This window comes from Cydia splendana, chromosome 4, assembly GCF_910591565.1.
Source record: "Cydia splendana chromosome 4, ilCydSple1.2, whole genome shotgun sequence".
NCBI lineage: Eukaryota > Metazoa > Arthropoda > Insecta > Lepidoptera > Tortricidae > Cydia > Cydia splendana.
In genome coordinates, this window is record NC_085963.1 from 21,532,906 (window position 1) to 21,547,291 (window position 14,386).

Consider the following 14,386-nt stretch of genomic DNA (forward strand, 5'->3'; position numbering starts at 1 on the left):
GATTAGATCAACATTTTTTTAGGCATTCCCAAAGCTTTACGGTACTCTCATCCAATGGTTCCATATCATCTTGACTATTCTTGACCTTACTCGTCCAGATCTTACTAAAGCATCTGGACGGCCCAAAATAAGTTTAATCCTCCTGCACATGAAACAAGAACTTAATTAATTTCTCCGTGGTTTTTCAGCTTACGCCAGCTCCAAGCTGCGGATCCCCCAAACTAGCATCAGATCAAATCTTCATAGCTTATTGAGACCAAACTTTTTGCTTATTGAGGCCATCCAATTTTACCTTAGTCTTACTGTATTTCCAGATCATAGTTACACCTTTTTGCCATATTTAACCATATTCTTCTTTATATTTAAGAGCTGTGCTCTTGTTGGTGGACCAATCTCCAACTCGTCCGGTCCTCTGCCGACTCCTTATTAACCTTCTGGTATGACATGGCCTAAACCTTTTCTGTTATTTGGTTGAAATATTTTTTTCGGACTTCTTCTTCACTTTCCCTCTTTTTCCTTCTATGATGTTCTTAAGGAACTGGTCGTGTCATAGCAAATGTCCATTTAGTACTCCTCTTCTATTTTCTACTGTCTTTATTATATTATATTAAACCATAAATTCTACAATTCCAGGTACCTGTCGCAGAAGCCGACACGCTCCACGACCACGAGCCGCTCGCGTCCGACCGGGACCTGTTCATAGACGATGACGGCTCGGGGCTAGAGATCGACGAGTCCTCCGGCTCCGGCTGGGGCCCCGGACCCGGACCCGACGACGAGGACGGCCGCGGCTCAGGTGACAGCCGGCTCACGCTCACGGATGACGAGGACTACGTCCCGAGAACCATCCCCACCACCACCACCACAGAAACGCCGATAATACCGGAAACTGTAGCGCCAGATTATGTAGATCGTGAGTAGCGCTTGCATGTGTTTATTTTGCGTAGTTTATTGGATATGAACTTGCGCAATCACGCTATTTAATGCTCTTTTAGGGAAATTTTCGATTGATGAAGAATATTTCTTGGAAAAATTGTACGGACAATGTTCTCAAGAAATAATTACAAGAAGATGAATTAATATGTATTTATATAAATAGGTTTAGCGTGGTTATGCTAGTTCTATGACTGGGAAGTGGTTTGACTTCGGTATCCATGATTTAAAAATGTTCACTTCAATTTTAATTAACCCCTGGAGCGCCCCAAAATTACCGTAGTATGGAACTCCTATACTAGTTATCAGCACACGTCATACTCCAACATTTAGTACCTACCTGTGCATTCAAGAAGAGTCCATAGAATGGACGTGAATATAAGTAAAAAGTAATAAATTAAACGAATGATCTACTATTAATTATAATCATCAGATGTAACAATTCAAACCACTTCTCATTTTAAGCTCAAAAATTTGATTTGTTACAAGGGTTAAATTGTTTTCAGTGTACCTAGTCTGTCCTCTGGAATTAAAAAGGAATCCTCATGTTGAGACATTAAAAAATTATTTAATCAAAAGAGAAACATACAATTTTAACGTGATCCTTTAGTTTGAAAAAGTTATTGAAAGGACTGATGTAACTAAAATAATTTTGACCCCTAAGCGAGTGGAAGCACATGTAAAACAATGTTCTACTTGAGAAAGAATATTACGTGAATATCTATTTTACCCAAATGACACAAAAGCGATGGAAAATCATTGCATATTCCACCTGATAAACGCAGTCAGGCAGGTCCACAAAAAATGCAACAAGAAATGATAAGAAAGAGATGGAGAGACTCAAATTATGAATGAAAACAATACCTACTTAATTTTTATATTGTCCTACTAACAGAAGCCGTGTCATCGACTATCTGGCAACTGACCTTGAATTAACATTATAATACAATTGACACACATTTATCAACTATTTGCAAAACTCAGTTTCCTTCTAACCGCGCGAGACGACTGACATGCCGTTAATAACGTATTAATTAAATTGTGTTTACTAATTAAATAAATGTAGAGTTTTAAGCGGACCTAGTGCGCCGGTAAGTGGAGTGCTCGCAAAATTTTACATCTTTTTTTCTTTGCATGAATCGATGTCATCATGCAGTTAAATTATTTAAATTTGAATCATCCCATTCGCATGTACCGGTTATATAGCCCGAATCATCTGAACTCATCCATTAGTTTAGAGCCTGTTCATCGTATCTTGTAATTAGATGTTTGATCTTCATTACCTTCATGTGTTCTTTCGGTGACTATCCTTTCCTTCTAACTCCGAAACCTGGGATGTAAGTCTTCGTCATCCGAAATACCGTCTATTTTTCTTATCTCTCAATCTAAATTTTCATTTGTTAGTCTAATGATAATATATTAAGTCAACAAAAATGTTACACGTTTAGTTATATTACATGCATATTCTGGCTTTTGTATACGATAATGTCGATAATCGTCAAATTTGTAGTGTAAGAAGAAACATGAAATATTCAGCATAGGTAAATCCCGTAGGTATTTAACCTCCTAAAAAACAAGGTTAATATAGTTGAAAATCCTATGAATCAAAATTGAATCAAAATATGACATCATTAACAACTAAAGAGTAATGACTAATATACATAATCCTTAAGGCAATATTTTAAGTGTCATCATCAACCCAATAAAAACTGAATGCCTTTACAAAAATAATCTAAGGTTAGTAAATATAACAACAGTCATAACCTAACATTATCATCTGCATACAAAATGTGCAATGCATGAAAAAGTGTAATCTACTTACTCAATCATTGAAAAGAATACCTACCATAAAATTTTCAATATTTCTAATGACATTAGTTAAGATTAGAAGTTTTCACATCTGCAAAGTGCTGAATCGGTTTCATTCAAAGGAGCTATGATTTCGAGACTAGCGTCTTAGCGTTGATCAAAAACGATTCCCGACTCGAATTCTGACGTAAGTTGTGTACGGTTTCCAGCTCGCGTGCTCGACGAGAAGCCAGGGCCCGGCGCGGACACCCCGCGCGGCGCGGGGGAGGAGCAGCCCTCGCGCCCCGACCAGGACCCCATCAGCATCTCCAGCGAGGACGCCAACCCGGGCACGGTAAGTATACACGAAATTATGTTACCAAGCATGTCTGCGGAGCACCGGTCTCAATGTTTTCCTTATCAACTAAGATCAGCATATCAACAACAAGGATATCAACCCCGGCACGTTCTACCTTCTATGACGCCCGAAATATCTGCTACTCGTAGGTTTCGGCGAATCCAGGTACAGATTTGGAAAGCACAACAGAATGCAATTTGGTGTGGATACCAGTCATCATCAGGAGTATCGTTTGCTACGAAAATACAATTATACTTTCTATAAGAAAGTTCCCAAGCTCTCCATATTAACCTACGTTTGTAACATGCAAAAAGAAGGTTTCCTTCATCAAGCGGTTGCTTGATGAGTTTGTAAGGTGATGAGCAAGACTGAATTTTTTCGACGTAGTTAACACGTCAAAGAAGTAATGTTCACTGGGCTTACTGGTAAAATAGACACTACAGATTATAGTATAAAAGACAAAGCTGAACAACGTGACTAATGAGAGTGATGAGCTTCGATCAAGTTTACACATCTAACTCACGTCACAAAAATCACGCCATTATTATTAAGGAAGACGACACGAAGAAAAGCAAGACAAAATAGTTATATGTTAATATGAATATTAACCTTGTTATTGTCACATTCCAGGACCAGGACCCCTCGGGCACCAACGTGGGCGCCGAGTCGCGGCCGCAGGACAACGTGGTGTTCATCATGAACGCCAAGGCGGAGGACCGCGCGACCAGCTTCTTCGCGCAGCCGGGCATTCTTGCCGGTCAGTATTATATTTTCCTAATGGTGTATGCCATAGGCATGTGGGCAATAATCAAGACGGTCAACTGAGTTAAAATATTAAGCTCTTTTGCCTGAGGCCAACAATCAAGAGAACCTTTGAACAATGTTCATAATGAATGCCAACGCGGAGGACCGCGCCACTTGCTTCTTATCACTTACTTGGGGAGAGTAAAAAGAACCACCGTCTACAGAACCTTACAAGTGTACAGTCAGCAGCAGAAGTTGTTAAGCGGGCGAGGTGTTCAAAACTTTTTTTCTTAACAATAAAGTCGCGTCAAAATCATTTTGAACACCGGCCCCGCTTAGCAACTTCTGCTCCTGACTGTACCTAGATGTGTATCTAGAACAGATAGTTAACCCTAACCCCATATCCCTAATGTATCTAAATCGGGAGGTGGGTACTTGGAACTAGTGGGAATTTAAAGACATGCAGTTCCTATGTGGTCCACAAGTGATACGCTGGTAAAAAATTCACACAATATTTGGGTTTGGTTGGTTTTGTTTTGGTTTTATGTTCATCATTCTCTTGCCCTTGTCCCATTCACTTGGGGTCGGCGCAACATGTCTTTCTCTTCCACACCTCTCTGTCGCCCATCATTTCATCATTCACTTGCGTTCGTTTCATATTATTTCTCACACAGTCCATCTACCTTTTCCTCGTACTTCCCTCCACATTCATTCGTAATACCTTTATCGTCATATGACTTTCATCCCGCCGCATCACATGCCCGTACCACGCTAGGCGATTTGCCCTTACTTTTTCTGTAATGGGTGCAACTTTCAGGCTCCTCTTATATACTCATTCCTTATCCTATCCCACTACTTTTTACTAACATGTTGTTATTTCTAATTCCAGCTGTGATTGGCGGCGCTGTAGTCGGCCTCCTCTGCGCGATCCTAGTGGTGATGTTCATAGTATACCGCATGCGCAAGAAGGACGAGGGCTCGTACGCCCTCGACGAGCCCAAGCGGAGCCCGGCCGCCGCCTCCTACGGCAAGGGCCAGAACAACCGGGAGTTCTACGCGTGAGACCACACAGAACAAACCCTGCCACGTGTTTACTAGTCGACGGACCGACCCATACTGGCTACCACTCTACAATTAATTGATACAGGAAAATGGTGATGATGAACGATGGAATCGCGCACTTATCTCACTACTCTTCTAACTCCAACCGAGAGGTATGATGGGAAATACGAGTAACAATGTATTCATAATACACGCGGAAGCCTTTTTAGAATAATTAGAAACAGATTTCCGCATGTATTGGCATCGGATTTTTGACAATACAACTTATACGTTGTAAATCGATATGTAAGTGGACATATATAGAAAACTTGGGAAATGTCGACCAGAGAGGAATGGTATAAGTGAGCGATTGAATCGTACTCTTATAAAACTATCTAAAAGGAATGGTAAACTCATAATGTGGGTATACATTAATTGTGGACAGTGGGTGTAATAGCCGATTGGCCGGTCATTCCATTTTCAAATTTTGAATTCCTTCTGTTTGTAGCTCTTTTGTTAACGTGGCTAAAATTGTTCTGTAAACCAATAAAACATCAAATCGACGCTTTTTATTTGAAAAAAATATGACACAATTGCACTTGAGTGTATGAATCAAGTAGAAACATAGTGTAGGACGAAATTGTGAGGCAAAATTTCAATTGTTTTCTGACTTCAAGTACTGAGACCAATGTGGTTGAGTGTTTGATATCATTCTGTAGTTGGTGAATTTGAGATCTTGTACCTATAGAGTTGTCTGTAAAATAATGTGCCATTCGCTTCCTCTTCAACTGTATATTGCCTAACTACGCGTAGATTTACTCTACATACTATAAAAATCTCAAAAATGTCTATGGATACGTCCATTGTTCGTCTATGATGTATGTGTAATATATTCGTGTAGGTAAATAGATCATATCGGTTATTATGTGTACGTTTAAATGAATTCTTATTACATATCGCTTCCATGAAATATACCATCGAAATTTTTGAAAAATATTTATTTAATATTGGCTGTAATTTTAAAATTGAGGCTTTCAAAATATTGATGTTATGTACTTTTCTGGTGTTCCTTTTGTATTTAGGTTACTGTAATATTTTGGGTAAATATTCTTTTATTTTTTGCACTTTTAGCAATTGGGGTTTCGAATAATATTAATTAATGTTATATTTTAGCATAAGCAATTGAATTAAATGTATACAGTGAGTAAATGATATATAAATCACTACAAGATTATTTCAACAACTTGACTAAGTTAAATCAACTTTTAAATGTAACTTATTGATTTTGCCAGTACATTTTTTTAAACGTTTTTTTTGCTGACTGTATACATTTCGAGACGAATACATTTTGTCACTTTGGCTATGAACTGAGGTTTTTCAATTATACAATATAATTTCTTTATTTAGTCTTTATTTGTTTTTTCTATTATCTACTTTGATATTGCCGAATACCATCCAATTTGGTCTGATGCATTTAGTTTTAACTAAAAGCGTGACAGCTGTCAAAGTGACGGAGTTTTTTTTAACTTTAACAGTTAATCTGATATTAGGTTGTGCAACGAAATATATATTTTAATTCTACTAATTAGTGATTTTCCTTCAGTTGTTAAACACCTGTGCCATCTTCAATAATTTATTTAAAATAGTTACGCGCGCTTGGCTCCAAATGAATTTTAATTTATCAAATAATTAATGAGTCAATTAATTTATTTAGCGTAAATTAAAGCATGTGTTTTATGACTGTTATAAAATAAAATTAAAATGTTTTGTAAGGATTCAATAGATGAACCATTGTGTTTAGTAAATTAAATATTTGGTATTTTATTTAAATTGATGTAACTAACTTTAATGACATATGAATGTATAAATATTCGGGAAATTATAAGCACGTATTGGACATTTCATTAGGATCGTAGTTGTTGATAACCAAATATTTTCTTGTTGTAAACTGCATAATTAAATACATAAACTTACCAATAAAATTAACATTAATTATGAAAATATTTCGTACTTTTTATTTGTAAGTATGAAATAAACACAAATGCAACAAAGAATAGTTTTTATAAAGCCTTAGACATACCTACGCCCAGGAAAAAACCGTAGCTATTTATATATGTATAAACATCTAATGTGCATATGCTATTATTTTTCCCTGCAGGGGTAAAAATCCAACAGTTGCAGTTTACTCCAAGAAGAACAATTATTTGAGAAATCCCAAACATTCCTATCGGATCCATATTACAATAAGAAGTAGCGAGCCAGTGCTCTCTTAGGCCACTTATTTGAATGCTAATATAGATACTTACTAAAAGTATATGTATCCAGAAACAAAATTAAAATGTACTAAAGGTGTATCTACACCGCAGTTAACTTTTGTGGTAACATTAGGTGACTTACCTAGTTCCTTATCTACTGTTGCACAGTGTTGCTCCACATAGTTAACTGCGGTGTCGATGCACCTTAAGACGCCATTGGCATTGTCTAATGCTACTACAAGAAATGAGATATGCCACAAATTAGCAAATATTACTAACTAGGTATTGCTATATTGATTTAAACTAACACGACTATCACTCATACTTTTATAACTAACACGGGACTTAATCGCGCAAAACTTACTTAAAGTGATAACCCTAAACACTAAACTTACTTAAAGTGATAACCCTAGCGTACATAGTCTAATAAAACATGGTCTTCTCTTCCCAGAGTGACACAGGCCTACGTCACAATAACATGGCCGCTATATATAGCGCTATCGCATATTATCATATAGCGCTGTCGCATGATGACGTAGGCTTGTGTCAGTTAGGTGACCTAGAAAAGACGGGAATAGAGTACCAGGCGGAGTATATTATTATACCATGGTTGATACAATTCCTCACCAGTCTGCCTGAGACCACGAACGTAACGTCACGTTCGAAACGTCAGGCCATAAATAAAAGTAAGTTTTACGCGATTAAGTCCCGTGTTGGTTATAAAAGTAGGTACTGCTAATCAAAACATGTTTAGAAAAATCAAATACCTATCGTACAATAACTTTACTGGAACTTGAACATCTAAATTAGCATTCACGTAAGAAGCAATTAGTGTATAAGGATTTGTACATTGTAATTGTAAATTCTTTTAGACTTAAACTGAGTAATTTATACATAAATAATTATACTACAATAATTATATAGTATGGCTAAAGCTGAAATTAAATACATCTAATCTAACGGTCCTTAACAAGTATATTAAATATCGAGAGTTGAAATAACCACATTAAGAGACATGTTGCGATTCTAAAAATTTAACATAAAGGATTAAATTGTGTAGACACAAATTAATGTCTCTTAAATTGAAAACAGAATGGAGATGACTTTATCAATATTTCCTAAGAATGAAATTTTGATAAAATCGTAATGGTTACAATGCGAAGTATTTTTACAGGAAAGTTATGCCGCAAATACATAATCATGACAATGCATATATAAACACCATAGTTACGACAGCAAAGTCACAACCTAGGATAAAGTTTGTTTGAAATAGTACCACAACGCTTGCCGATCATATGTACAGCCCTTTCCAAAAATTACTTTACTTAATAAATAGAGGACGAACATAATACATAAATATGAAAACCCCGCTTATTAAGTAAAGTATAATAAATATGAATCAATCAAATTAAAATGGATGAATAAATTGCTATCCATTTTACTGTTGATTTATGTTACAATTTCTAATGCCGGCTGTACACACTCGTCGAGAACCTTGCGCCGAGAGTCCCGGCATCGCTTCGACCCAATCGGAGAAGAGCGAGACGAGAAGAGAGCAGTATGTACATACCTCCTCGTTCTCGGCCTGTCTCTCGACGAGTGTGTACAGCCGGCATGAAATACTGGTTCTAATAGTACAGAAAGATTGAAGTTTGATTCGTGAACAGTAGAAGTATCACAGCACTCGACTAGACTAGAAGAATACCAACACTTAAACACTTACGTCATGTGTAATTTCGGCTGTACACACTCGTCGAGAGCCTCTCGCCGAGAGTCTAGGCACCGCTCCCATCCAATCGGAGAACCGCGAGACGAGACGCGGAAGAACGAGACGAGAAGGGAACAGGATATACGTACACTCGTTCTCGGCCTGTCTCGGGGTCTCTCGGCGAGTGTGTACAGCCGACATAAGACATACAACATGGAAAAAGATGTAAGGAAAAAAAACTTGTAATAGCATGTAATCCAAGTTACAATACGATTTATGTATGACATTTGAAACCTTGACATTAATAATACAAAAGTCGAATACAAAACACACAAATTATTTGATTGACACTGAACAAACATAATATATCTTTGTCAAAATATGCACAGTGCCTATAAATTATACATCCACAATAGGTTTCGTCAACTATATATCTACCTATCTATAAGTACTTCACTTCTATCTACTTCTACTACTATATCTACTAGATACTACTACTTTGATACTCTCTAACTAGTCTACTCTATTGTGGGTACCTACTTTATAACTAAATATACAAGGAGGCCTAATGTCATCTTATACTCTGTATCTTTAGGTATTTAAATAAAAGTAAACAAAATCTACCCTCAAATGGCTCCTTATGCCAGTTGAGGGTAGATGAAAACATTACACGATCAAATAATGTAGGTTAAAGTCTGGTCGTTCAGTGACTGATCCAGGCGGTTTTGTAACTGGTCGGTTAACCAATAAATGTTATAACTACCCCAAAATATACAAATTATTTGTTTACTTTTATTTAAATACCTTAAGATACAGACTATAGTGTGGACAAGTTTTTATATTATGATTTCGATATTTGTATTATTAAGCATTTGTTCTACATATAAGGTTTTTTGCTAGAGTCCGTCTAGGCTAACACTGCACCAATTTTGTAGCGACGGTGTGGAAACGTCATATTTTGATCGGAATTTGTCGTTTGTGCTGACATTTCCACGCTCTGTAGCTGGCGAAGTCGGCTTTGACGGACTCTAAAAAGGAAACGAATGCTTTTATTTCTACTGTTCATGTTGTGGAACATAAACTAATAAAATAACGCCTAGGATACGGTAGGCATAATTATTGTCCACCTTGTAAATAATGCTCCTTTACACTTAATATACAGGTCATTATGAACAATGCGTTGTTTTATTTTATTTGACCCTTTTTCAGGCGTGGCTCACTTCGCGATTTCGTCGCGTCGCTACAAGTACATGCAGCCGACACCAGTTTTGGTGTCTAGCAGTAGTGGTTGCCGCGCACCGCTATACGGAACGGACGCCTGCTCGCGCATGCGCCACCTTGCGGTCATATACGTCGTAATAGACGCGTTTTGTTATAGTGAACCTTCTGTACCCAGTACTATTATTTATTCTGTGCCTTTTATAGGTCTACTGTTTAACTGAGGCCGTTTTTATAAGAAGTTATTATGGTCAGTTTTGAATTAGTACAAGGCTTGGCTGCATAAAGCTGAGTTGTATTTTTTTATATTACGTCGGTGGCAAACAAGCATATGGCCCGCCTGATAGCTAGCAGTATCCGTAACCTATATACGCTAGGCTAGGTAGGTAGGCATGTATTATGTTCATTAGTACCTAAGTAAAAATGTAATATAACTAGTTTCAGTCCCAAAAGTGGAAAATCTACTCGTATAGGTTAGTAATTATTATTCTTAATAGCGTTTAATAAAAATAATAAATAAATAAATATTATGGAGCATCTTGCTCAAATCGACTTAGTCTTACACTTTGTTAAATAAGGCTTGTGTTGGGGGATTTCTACGATAGCTTTTTAAAAGGGTTTTTTTTTCTAATTCATAATATAAATCGTGTGTATGATAAGGATTCTGACCAAATGAGCAGCACCTTTTGCGTTTTTCTCGAGAACGATTTTTTCTGCTGTAGGTATAGGTAGGTACAAGTGGTACGACACGACCCACTGAGCACGAACCTTGCAGAAACCCTGATATAGCTCACATTATCAACATTGCCAACGGATCTTCCAAGAACGTTACCACAACTTACAATTTCGAGGTTTGATTTGATTATGCTTATGCTATGATTATGATCACATCACACTTACGATTTCTGTCCACCACAGACATACGAAACCTTTCATAGCTTATTAACAAAATATTACGTTCTAAAAAGATAGTGTCTAATTACTTTTGCGCCAAGAACTTGTGAAAAAATATTGACAGTGTCCAAGCTCTATTTTAAGTACTCGGTTTTTAAAATAAAATTAGTTCTAAAGTAACATAACTAGATGTCGCTACGCTACACACATCATCGAAATAAATTCACAACAACGTTCAAAGCTTTCTTATATCCACCTTCCACCTAATCTTACATAATCGAAAACTGCGCGAGCAAATATTAAAAAAGATACATTGTTGCTATTAAATATATCGCAGACATATGCCTTAAATATATTTATGAAGTAACATGAATTAAGTGCTGACATACGATTACATAGTGTAATGCTGTAGATCTGCTGCCAATTTCCATTGCTATCAATCTCAGCATGTTACATGTTACATTCATTCTATTTTTAGAATTGATGATGACGTCACATAACCTCTACGCTTTAACTGGTACGACTATTTCGCCTGCTCCGAACAGAGGCAGCGTGGCCGAGTGGTCTAAGGCGCTGGTTTTAGGCACCAGTCCGAAAGGGCGTGGGTTCGAATCCCACCGCTGTCAGAAACCTTTTTGATTCTTTTTCCTTTTTTAACAATAAAATATAATAATTATTACCAGTTTGATAAAATTATGTTTATGATTAAATTATGATTTTATATTTTTATAAAATGTGTTCATTGAAAGAAAGACCGGTACCTAAATAATCATACGACTTTCTCAAATAAATAATGGTGTTAGTGTTCAAATTGATTAGATGGTAGGTATCTCTGCTTTAGTTGAGTTTATTTTTTGGACGTAACCATTATAATAATTAGAGATGCCACGAATATTCGGCAACTATTCGGTATTCGGCCTATTCGGCCACTTTGCCGAATCATCGGTATTCGGCCGAATGTTGCCTACTATCCGGCCGAATACCGAATATCTGTTGCACCTACCTAAAAAGAAAAATTTCACAAAAAAAATAACCAAAAACTAGGTATATTTAATATTTAAAATGTATTCTTGGAAAGTGGTTAAATACGAAGGTACGTTTTTGAGCATTTGTTGATTCCAAAATATTTTATTTTTATCATGGGTCTGATTTGATTGACTCTAACTACATTCATTAATTCTGTTCAACATAAAAATATATCTTAGCAAACGTTGTGCTTTGTTGGCGAACATTTTTCGTAATAATTGTGACTCAAAATGTACGCATGTCATGCCGAATATTCGGTATTCGGCCGAGAGGGGGGCCGAATATTCGGTATTCGGTATTCGGCCAAATTCACTATTCGGGGCATCTCTAATAATAATTATATGTGTATAAATATTTAACACTTCATTCATCATCAACACTCTACAAACACCATTAAAATCCTTAAATCAAGAATTACATTTTCACAATTTTAATAACTGTCAAAAATTAATTCGCACATTTCTAAATTAATATCACTAATGGCATTAATCTTAATTTATAGGTTATGTTACAAACTTACATTTGCCGTTCACGGCGGCGCTGTTATCTATGTCTCTATGAGATCGTACGAAGATTGTAAAATGATAATGTTAGTTCCAAATTTTGCCGCTTCCAGTTTTAAGTTTGTTTATTCTATAACTGTTTATTAATATGAGCAGTAGACCGGAAATGGTTGTTTATTGCCGTATAGGATCCTGTTTCTTTAATTGAGTTTTATATCAATGCTAAAAGATTAACGGACGGATGAAAATGTATGATAAATAAGTGTCAAGCACGTATACCATCGGTATTGAACTATTTTACAAAATACTCTCTACTTACTGTAGGTATGCCTTATAAAGTTTACTGTGGAACTTAGTCAATTTGTGAAAGATTTTCTCTTAGCAGATTATTTTTTTTAATTAGGTACTTATTTTTAAAATTAAAGTGCCTGTGTGCTTTATTTAAGCTATAGAATAAATATGACTTACGGGAGCCCATATTAGTTTGTTCAGCCCCGTTGTATTAGATATTTTCACCTCAGCAGCTCGAACAAGGGTACCTACTTCGCAGCAAAACAGGGAGCAAAATTCGATTTTGCTACGCTGAAATTTCTAAATTAGATAAACTTTCTACGCTCGTGAGTCTATTGTAGAATTTTTCATTACTATACTCAAAATAAGCAGTCTTATAAATATCGAACTTTATGCTCTTGTTACGCAAAATTAAATATCTTACTACATACTTATTTATATTTATTGATTCACTCGGACATTGCAACGAATCGACTGACGATGATAATTACCGGTAGAAGTACCGATATAGGTATATAATATATAAATAAATAATGAAAATAGTTTATAGTAAGTGTTGGCGCCTCTTTAAAAGTGACAAATACCTGTGTTCAGATCAGAGGCACCGCTCCTCCTTAATTGGTACTTATATATAAAACTAGATTCTTATATTGAGGATAAATATTAAGCATCTAATTAATATTCATCAAATTGTATTATTCATAACCTGTATGACATATAGCGTCTTATATGGCCCAGCTTTCTCAGCTTTGGCTAGGTTTTATAATCAATCTGCATAATTATCACTGACTACCGAAATGAGAGAAGATTAATTTGATCTCTTCGAATAAATACGAACAATCTCGTTCATTAGAAATTTTGGTCGATAAATTACGGTTACCTATGCTAATTTTTGTTTTCGGTTTATTTTAGTGTTTAACGCTAAATAATTAAGATATTCAAATGATTAATGTACATTTTATAGACATTAAGCAGGGGAATACAGATTCGACAGTGGTTTTCCCGGTCTGCTGGGAAATTTTACGTGATTTTCGAGTTTTTTTTTCTAAGTATGTATATAATAAGTACCAGAGAGGAATATGGGGCCTGGGCCTATTTTTGACCGAAGCCTCAGCGAAGGTCTCTCCATTTTGACGCGGGCAAACTGTTTTCGTATGTCCGGACCGGATATTGTCCTCTACAGGTGGCATTTCTTCGCCAGTTCAGTAGTTAGATTTTTTTTTTAATGATAGCTCTGTAATTATCATAGTTTGGGAATTACTTATGTTTTCCCTATGGATTTTCATTAGAAACAAACACTTTGAATTAAATTAAATTGACCGCTGGGGTAAACGTGTTCTTGAGTGGAGACAGCGACTCGGCAAACGTAGTGTAGGGCGCCCTCCGACCAGGTGGGATGACGATCTGCGAAAGACTGCAGGCAGATGCTGGATGCGGCAAGCTGAAGACAGGGCGCTTTGGCGCTCTTTAGGGGAGGGCTATGTCCAGCGGTGGACTAATATAGCCTGATGATGATGATGATGATGATGATGATGAATTAGTCATTTTTAATTACCTAATTAAGTAGGCATTTTGCTAATCCAAACCACTCGTTCTCTTTACGAGCTTATCAATCTTCTGTCAAAGG

The 14,386-nt window shown here is 36.4% G+C and overlaps 1 protein-coding gene and 1 non-coding gene across 5 annotated transcripts in view; both read left to right on the forward strand.

Moving 5' to 3' along the window:
* LOC134790202 (syndecan) overlaps positions 1-10,003 on the forward strand; it is a 596,526-nt gene extending 586,523 nt beyond the window's left edge. Inside the window, exons 2-6 of one of the 4 annotated variants that reach the window (XR_010144161.1) lie at positions 634-913; positions 2,952-3,076; positions 3,710-3,836; positions 4,713-7,401; positions 7,849-10,003. Coding sequence is in view for 3 of the 4 variants with exons in the window: in XM_063761035.1 (XP_063617105.1) it covers positions 634-913; positions 2,952-3,076; positions 3,710-3,836; positions 4,713-4,885 (705 nt within the window). In the remaining variant the exon portion in view is untranslated. Of the gene's footprint in view, positions 1-633; positions 914-1,740; positions 2,025-2,951; positions 3,077-3,709; positions 3,837-4,712 lie in introns of those variants that run through there. The other 3 variants (XM_063761036.1, XM_063761035.1, XM_063761037.1) reach the window with 3 other exon arrangements.
* A 1,482-nt stretch (positions 10,004-11,485) lies between these two features.
* On the forward strand, positions 11,486-11,565 carry Trnal-uag (transfer RNA leucine (anticodon UAG)). The gene has a single exon. It is a non-coding gene; the product is annotated as a tRNA-Leu (tRNA).
* The last annotated feature ends 2,821 nt before the right edge of the window (positions 11,566-14,386 follow it).